The sequence below is a fragment of the Chinchilla lanigera genome, unplaced genomic scaffold (genome assembly GCF_000276665.1).
Source record: "Chinchilla lanigera isolate Chin_1 unplaced genomic scaffold, ChiLan1.0 scaffold00092, whole genome shotgun sequence".
Taxonomy (NCBI): Eukaryota; Metazoa; Chordata; class Mammalia; order Rodentia; family Chinchillidae; genus Chinchilla; species Chinchilla lanigera.
This window is the reverse complement of record NW_004955493.1, coordinates 8,294,178-8,302,970: the sequence shown is the minus strand read 5'-3', so window position 1 is coordinate 8,302,970 and position 8,793 is coordinate 8,294,178. Positions and strand designations below refer to the sequence as shown.

The 8,793-nt window shown below is 58.4% G+C and overlaps 1 protein-coding gene across 1 annotated transcript; it reads right to left on the bottom strand.

Annotated features, from left to right (window-relative positions):
- Positions 1–332: 332 nt before the first annotated feature.
- On the bottom strand, positions 333–7,103 carry Armc5 (armadillo repeat containing 5). Its single transcript, XM_005405319.2, has 6 exons — positions 6,585–7,103; positions 4,761–4,868; positions 3,874–4,660; positions 2,292–2,785; positions 1,522–1,654; positions 333–1,420 (listed from the first exon to the last, which is right to left on the bottom strand). Exons 1-6 carry the CDS (start codon positions 7,066–7,068, stop codon positions 601–603), a joined length of 2,826 nt encoding a protein of 941 aa, XP_005405376.1. The 5' UTR covers positions 7,069–7,103; the 3' UTR covers positions 333–600.
- Positions 7,104–8,793: the final 1,690 nt, after the last annotated feature.

Genomic DNA, 8,793 nt, shown 5'->3' with positions numbered 1-8,793 from the left:
TACCGAGGCTGTGGACAGCCCACACTCGGGGCTCCTTCACTATCCCCTTCTCGGTGCTAAATTTTGTATCTAGCTGGTGGCTATGTCCAAGCAATACATCCCTGTGAGCAGCAAGCAGGCTTTTCTGGGGGCCCCCAGACCATCTCTCAAATAGAAGGTTGGCAACTCCCCCTCATCCCGCCTCCAGGAACCACTGGACAATAACTTATTAAACTTCCCCTGGAGACAAGGGTAGCCCATGGTAAGACAGAGATCTGGACCAGACCCTGCTTGATGTGTGAAAGGGTGGGGGAACCACACTGGTAAAGCACACAAAAACACCACAAGAGTGGTACCCAATTCCAAAGTATTTTAATCCCAACTCCGAAGGGCGGCCCAGCCCAGGTATCTAGGGCCCTGGGCTGTTCTCCTTCGCTCAGGCCCCACAGCCAGATCTTGGCCTTGGCCCCCACTTCTCACTTCAGACCATCACCCTGGGGTCCAGTTCCATCCTCTCTTCAGGCCTCGATGGTGACACCTTCCGCTCAGCTTCCTCTTGTGTCACTCTGAGAGGACGCCTCCTTCACAGCCAGCGAGTCCTCGGGTTCTCTCCTGGCGCAGTCAACCGTCCAGGCTGGGGCCCTTGCCCCCTGACTCCAGCCCCATCACCACGGCCAGTAACGCCTCCGTGAGAGGTCCGGCCTCCTCACCTGCTGCCTCCACCAGCCCCACAAGGGCCAGGGCCCGCTTCCTTGGGCACCGCCCTGGCCCCAGTGTCCAGCGTGCACAGTGGGCAGCTAGCCGGGGCCGGCCCAGGCGGAACACCTCCCCCACTGATTCGGGGGCACCCTGGGGACCCAGGTGGATGCGGCCCACAGCCTCTTCCAGCTCCTCCTCAAGCCCAGGCAGCAAGAAACGCCCAGCAGCCTCCAGGGCCTCCTCAGCCTCTGAGCCCAGCAGGGGCTGCCCTGGCGGGGGTACGGGCCCCAGCGCGGCCCCACAGCCCCGGCAGCCATGCAAATGATGCAGGATAGGCCAGGCCGCGCTGGGTGACAGGCCTCGAAGCGGCACCAGGTCCATCTGGGCTTCTGCAAAGCTGCCCGACAGCAGGGCCCGGAAGAAAGGGGAGGCAGCTGCTGAGGTTGCTCGCTGAGCAGGGAGCTGTAGGCCTGAGTCCAGCAGGAAGTACAGGTCGGGAGCTAGGGCCGGGGCTGGAGCCAGCAGAGGTTCATAGAGGCAAGGGGTCGGGGGGTCTGCATCCATGGGCGCTGCAGCCGGGAAGGCCGGGCTCGCGGCGGGCGACACCAGGCCTTGGAGGCAGGAAAGGGAGTCCGCAGCAAAGAAGAGGAACAGCGGGTGTGGAGCTGGCCGGGTCAGCGCCGTGAGGAGGAGGCGCAGGCCGCCCTGGTCCAGAAGCAGCCTGCGCCAGAGAGACGGCTTCCTGCAGAAAGAAGGGGAACCGTTCAGAAGATGGACGGGGTGGATCTGGGGAACAGAAACTCCGCTCGCCTCAGCCCTACCGGACACCCACAGCCCCCTCACCGGCAAATGAAGGGCAGGGTCAGGGCACAGGCTACACGGTCCTCAGAGCTTCCGGAGAGCAGCAAGTGAGTCAGCGCACCTACTCCGAACGGAGACTCGGCCTGGACGGTCAGGTTCTGCAGCAGCATCTCACCTGCGGGGTGGGCCGAGCGGGTCAGCAGGGGCGGGGTCAAAGCCTGGGGCGGGGCGGGGGAGGGGGGGGACTTGAAAAGGATGACACAACTTGAGGGCCACAAATCAAGGCGCAGCAGAGGGCGCTGACTGCAGGCCTGCAGGCCTTGGGGTGTGGGGTGAGGACACGAGAACTGGAATCCAAGGCCAAGAACAGAAAGCAGGATGGTCCCAGGGCAAGTCCCGGCCCTCAAGGACTGACACGGTCTGCGGTGAGGACGCAGAAGGCGGGGCAGTCCCTGGCAGTGCTGGAAACCGTGGCAAGGCCTGGGAGAAGGTGGTACCTGGGTCTGGGTGCATGTCAGTGTGCCCAGGGCGAGAGTGGGTAAGAAACAGAGACGGGGAATGTTTTATTGCTGGGCCTGAAGGTTTGGAGAGGGGACAGACTATAACTGCGTGCGGGGCTGTGGCGCGGAAGGGACAGCACCACGCCCCGCTGTTCCCACAGGCCCCCAGCACCTGGTGGCTGGTGTTTCTTGGACCATGGGCTCCAGAGGACATTAAGAGGGCAGGTGAGCAGGAAGGTAAGGTTCTGGCCCATGAGAGGCCCAGGAAGAAGAAGAAAGCCTCTCCTGTGTGCGGGGAACTAGGAGACATACCCAGCTCTCGGTGCTGGTTCCGGCGCACGGGCCGGGCCCGGGGTGCAGGCCAGTCGTCCGGAGCGACCCCGAGCACCAGCCAGGCACGCAGCAGCGCCGCACCATAGCTGCGCACAAAGGCCTCAAGGCAGGCGGGGTTGCAGGTGAGGCGCGCCAGGATGCGGAGTGCACGTGGGCTCGGCGGGCCCGGTGCCCCTGTCACGTAGGCCAGCAGGCCACACAGCGCCGGACCAGTCACCAGCGCCCCGCTGGGGTCGGGGGCCTGGGAGAAGCGCGAGAGCAGCAGCAGTGCCGGCCCCTCCCGGCCCCAGGGCTCCTCAGCGGCGGCGGGGGCGGCGGGGCTTCGGCCCAGGGTGCGCAGCGCGCCTGGGCTCCGCAGCGAGGTCTTCCCAGGGGTGGTAATGACGGGGTCTGCGGGCTCTGGCAGGGGACAGCGCTCAGGAGACCAGTCCGGAGAGACGTCCCCAGCGTAGCCCTCGGAGATCAGCCAGGACCTGCAAAGGGCAGAAGGAAAAGGAGCCTGAACCCGGGGCCAAGGCAGGGGAACGCAGCGGAGGGCGCCGCCCTGAGGCAGAGCGGGAGGACGGGAGCCTGGGTACCAGCGAACTTGGAGACGCAGAGAGAGGGGACGGAGCCAACCTCGCTCAGAATTCCTGCTGCCTCTCGTGAGCCCAGCACTGTTTTAACTGCTGGGAGAAGCATGAACAAAACAGAATTCCTGCTCTCCTGGAGTTTATGTTCCTTGCAGGGCACACAGATGACGTAAGTACATCATATTGTTCCTGGGACGTCAGTGGGGTGCAGAGTGTTAACACAGGGCAGAAGAAGGGCTCTGCACGAGCTGGAGGGGCAGAACGGAAATTCTATTTTTTTGTTTTGTTTTGTTTTGTTTTTTTTCCGGTACTGGGAATCAAACTCACAACCTCGCGCTTGCCAGGAGAACGGAAATTCTAAACGGTGGCGACGGAGCAGCTGAACAGAGACGAGCCGCAGGCGGCACGGAGGCACACGGGAGGAAAGTGAGCACAGCACAGAGGCCCCAGGCAGCACCTTCCCATCGTGTCCACAAACCAGGAAGGCGGCCAGTGCGTCAGCGCGACGTAAACCGCAGGCAGAGCAGTCCCGATGACGTCAGAGGGCACAAGCCGGTCAAGGACAAAGCACCCGCGTTTCTGTGGCCAGTTAACCCCGCGGGGTGCTGTTATTTCCGTGTGCACACCGGAACGAGAGGCTCGGAGAACCCCTTCCCATGACGCTGCGGTGACGGTAAGGGGGAAGAGCTCGGGCCCCCCGCAGATTACCGCAGGAAGCAGTGCACACGCTGCCTCCCCGCGGACCCGACAGGAGCCCTAAGCGGAGGCAAGGCAGCGCCAGCGCCAACAGGAAGATCAGGCAGGAGAGCGGAGGTGTGCATAACGCGGACCGGAAAGGGCCATGGCAGAAAGGAACAGGGACTCACGAGCGAGAGTCGCTAAGAGCCGTACTGCGCCAGGACAGAGGGCGAGGGCAGTGCGGAGACCTACAGGTCCCTCCCCACCCCTAGGCGCCGCGCGCTCCCCCAAGCCCGCAGCCGAGCACTCGCCTGAGGCTTCGGAAGCTTCCAGCTTCTGCCCGCTCAGGGGTCCGCTCCTCGGGGAAGTCCCAGGAAGCGGCCTCTCTCCCCTCTTCTTCCTCTTCGCCGGCGTCACCGCACAGCTGCCCAGCCAGGAGAGGCACCAGTCCCAGAGCCTGCAGCCGGCCCAGGGCCCCGGTATCGTAAAGGAAGCCCACGAGCGCCGCCACGACTCGCGGATGCCAGGCACTGGCACGAGGGTCCCGCAGCAGGCCCATCAGGAGCTCCAGGCCCCCAGCGTCCCGCAGACGGGCTCGGTTGATGGCCTCGCGGCACAGGAGGCACACGGCCCGCACCAGGGGCTGCTGGGAAGCTGGACTAGCCGCACTGGGGCCGCGGCGTCGCCGGAGCTCATCTAGCAACACCTCCACACCACCGGCATTGCCCAGCGCAGGCCGCACCAGGCCCTGGGCGCACAGGTTGGCGAGGATCAGGATGGATGTTTCACGAACCAACCGCTTCGGGTGAGAGGCCAGGCTGACAAGTGGGCCCAGCCCCCCACCCAGACTTAGCTGCTCGGCACAGGCCCGGGAGCAGCCTCGGCTGAGTTCCAGGAGGGCGCGGACTAGGGCTGAGGTCAGCGCAGGGTCTGAGGCCGTGGCCAGGAGCTCCGCCAGGGGGCGCACGGCTCCCTGCTGTGCCAGGGCCAGGCGGTGCGGGGGTGAGTCCGCCAGGTTGCGGAGGGCACGCACCACGCTCTGCAGGCACTGCGAGTCCTGGCAGGCTGTGAGGCTCTCCACCAGCAAGGGAACGGCCCCTGGAGGGGGAAAGAGCGGCCACGGGGTAAGCAAGGACAGACACCGAAGCCCTTCTCCCGCCCCAAGCCCTGTGGAACCCCAACCTCAGAGCCTTCTCACCAGCAGAGTGGATCTCCCCAGAGCTCTCGGGGTCTACAGCTAAGTTCCCCAGCGCACGAGCTGTTCGGTTCTGGATGCTGTCCGTCTTCACACACTGCAGAATGGTCACTGCAAGGCAAGTGGGGTCTCTCGTCAGCTGCCTCAAGAACGTGGCTGCTCAGCATCAGGGCAGGCCTTCAGAAGATGCCGACCACAAGCTGGGACCGGAATCCTAAACAGGCGTCTGCCAGGTGGGATGTGCAGGAGGATGTTCCACGGCCAAAGCCCTGGGGTAGCACCGGGCGTCTGCGCTCTATTCTCATGAAGACCCTCAAATGCCAGCCCCCCCGGGTCAAGACTTACATGCAAAGGCACGGGCTACACAAGGGTTTTAAGAAGGGGAATGGCATGGTACAGCCTGGCATTCCAGGGCGTGGGGGCACCTTACAGGAGAAAAGAATAGGGCAGCAGGAGTGGTGAGGAAGCTACCAGAGCAGTCTGGGTGAGGGAAGAGGAGTCGACTGCCTGTTCCGCCCAGCACAGCCTCTGAGCACCTGGCGGGAGTGGGGGCGGAAAGGAGTGGATGGATTGGAGTGGATGGATTCAAGAGATATTTTAAAGGCAAAATACTAACCGATGAGGATTAACGAAATTAACAAAACCTATCGTTTATTGAGAACTTAGGAATGTGCTAGGCACCTTGTGAAACACATTATGGTTCAAACACCTTTTATGCAGGTTTTAAATATATCACTTTAGCCAAAAAAATTAAGATTGTGTCAAAACTGGCGTAATTTCAGAGGGCGAATAACGGCATGTTGCTGTGTTCCCATCGCCGCCACAAGGAGGCGCCAATTTAGCTGGAAAACAGAAAAGCTTATCTTTGGTTGGGATTTGTTCTCAGGGCGTAAAGTTCTTTTTTTTTTTTTTTTTTGGTCATTTTGAAACAGGGTCTCGCTATGTAGTTCAGGCCGGCCTTGAGCTCGCTTTGTAGTCCAGGCTGGTCTCGAACTTGCAATGATCCCCCTGCCTCAGCCTCCCGAGTGCTGGGATTACAGGCGTGCGCCACCACGCCCGACAGTTTTTAATTTGAAGTACCCAGCCTATGCTTAGGCGGTGCATTCTTTTTTTTTTTTTGTCTTTTTGAGACAGGGTCTCACTATGCAGTTCAGACTGACCTTGAGCTCACTTTGTAGCCCAGGCTGGCCTTGAACTCGCAACGATCCTCCTGCCGATCCTCCTGCCTCAGCCTCCCAAGTGCTGGTATTACAGGCGTGTGCCACCACGCCCGGCAGTCCATGCATTCTATAAAAGTGTATTTTATTTCTCTCTCCACTCTTAATTTTTTGAGGTAGCTATTATCCCACTTCGGAAGAGATCCTCAATTGGAGGGGTCAAGTGCCTTGCCTATGTGGCTCCCTGGACTACTTTTTGACCCACAACTGCACCTTCTGGCACCCATCTTGTGCGGGGGTGGGGGGGTGGGGTGGGTGTGTGGGTGGGTGCGGTGCGGGGCCGGGCACACAGTGGACAATGTCTGCTATGACGTCATAAACAGAGGTCCAGCATGATCTGAAAAGACATCAGTTGGGTTCCATCTGCCCAGAGGCGAGGGAGGTTCCAACACCGACATAATATCCGTTATTATCTGATCTGAGGGGGCAGGGGCGTAAACTACTAGGACAGCAGTGACATCATGGGGCATGACGCCTCGGGAGATGGGGCACGGCGCCGTCACAAAGCACTATTCCAGGCTGGGATACAAAGAACTCCAGACTGTGGATGTCCTGACCGGGAGGGAGGCGAGCATGGAATCTTTCTAGGAAACGGGGGCGGGGCACTTACCTAAAGGGAGAATGCCTCCGAGTCTGCGCACTTCAGCCCGGCACGCCCCGTCCGTACAGCAGTTGGCTAGGATGCTGAGCGCCAAGTCCAGCGTCTTGCGCAGGCGCACTGGCGGCGAAGGCGAAGGCGAAGACGGCGACACAGCAGAAGAGGCGGGGCTGGGGGAGGGGGAGGGACCAGCAGAAGCAGCTGACGCAACAGACAAGGGGGCGGAGCCAGGGCCTTCGTCTGACGGGGCGGGGTCCGCCGCAGCCGCTCGCCGTAGCAGGGCGAGAAGGGGGCGGAGTCCGCCGCGTGCCCGGAAGCGCTCGATCCCCCCCGCTGCTTTGATGTGGCGCGTGCGGAGAGCCAGGAGCGCACGACCTAGGGGTGTCTCGTTGGTAGCTGGGTCCTTTCCCCCCACAAGACCCTCCCCTGCCGCCGCTGTGAGCTGCGCGAGGCAAAACGAGAGCGAGTCCGTAAGGGTTGCTTTCGCAGCCGCCATCTTGGCCCGGGCCTAAGGCTCCGCCCCGCCCGTCGCGGCTTACCCGGGAGCGGAACTGTGAGAGAGAGGCGTGGCAAGGCTACTCCTCCCCGAAGGTGCCGAATTGGCGCAGCCGCAGTTATCCCTGGAGTCGGAAGTTGTAGTTTTTGATTCCGGAAATGTGGTTCTGGAACAGCCGCAGGCACCTAGGGATTGGTAGTCATTGACGGGATGTGTAGGGCTGAGAGGCGCGTGAGATGCTGGGATATGTAGTCTGCGCCAAGTTGAGCGTGTTTCATTAAGAACATAAGACTGTGTTTAATGATCCCATCCCTTACTTTTCTACCATAAATTTATAGTTTATCCCCGCTGTGGATCTCAGAACCTTTGCCTGAGGGATACAGAAAGCAATCTGTGTGTTTACTCTCTCGGTATGGTGTACAGCAAGGCGTGTACAAGTGTGCAAAAGTGTCAAAACGGGATTTGGACCCATTTTTATGCTGTCTGATTTTGCCTATGTTTACCTGAGCATGAGAGTGGGTCCAAAAGGACCCCTAGCACTCCAGAATTTGTGTGTGTGTGTGTGTGTGTGGGAGTTTTCTTTTGATTTTGCTGCAAGTTTTGGGGGAGGTCAAAGGTGAATCATCAGATAACTCATGTATGGATGATGAAGATGACCTACTACGGTAAAATGCATGTTTTCACAGCAGAAGAGTGGGTGGGGGTGGATAATGATGACTTTGACATTGGCCATGTGAGCCAAAGTTCCTGTGACAGTGAAATGGAGCAAGAATTGACTGACATAGATACGCAGAATGCAGACCTCCTCGATTCAGATGAGGAAGAAAACAGCCATGTGAGTACATGTTTGACTAGTCCCAATTTTGTGAAATGGCCATGCATCCAAATGGAACGATCCAACGTTAGAACTAGGTCTGAAAATACAGTGAGGGTCTTGGCAGGGGTGAAATGTATTGGACAGAATGCCAGCAGTGCCCTTCACTGTTGGACATTGTAACAGACAACATGCTACAAGATGCTGTGAAATACAAAGGCCGAAATACAAGTAAAACGTTCTGTATCCACCAATAGCCATATTCAAAAATGTATTTATGATGACAGCTCATTAGCGGAACTGAAAGTATTCATAGATCTGCTGTATTTAGCACAGATTTCTTATGGTGTTCGCAGGAATGTAAAAGACTTATGGAAAAATGATGGGTCAAAAGATGGCATAAGACTGTGTGCCCTTGTAGACATGAAGACTTATTATGCTTTTGGTTTTATTTATCCTGGAACTCAGCCACCAGGTCCTTATTCCTAGAGTAATAAACCAACTGATGTTGTGAGCAGACTTGTTCCTCCCATCTCCCAAACTAATTGGAATGTGACATTTGACAGCTGGTTTACTGATTTCCAATTGATGTTACATTCCCTAACAGAGCACAAGTTGACCCCCAAGGAGCTGTACACAGGAGCAGAGCAGAAATTCCAAATGAAATGTTGCAATTTCAAAACAGAGACTTGTATAGTACAATCTTTGGATTTCAGAAAGATATACATAGAAAGATCTCCATCATATATGGCAAAGAAAAACAAACTGGTAGTGCTGATGCCAACATTGCACCACGATGGAAATATTGATAGAGAAACCTCGACAAAATGGAAGCCTGAGATGGAAACCAAAGGCGGAGTAGATGTTGTTGAGTCATGCAGCAACTGTGATGTCACTTGAAACACAAGCCA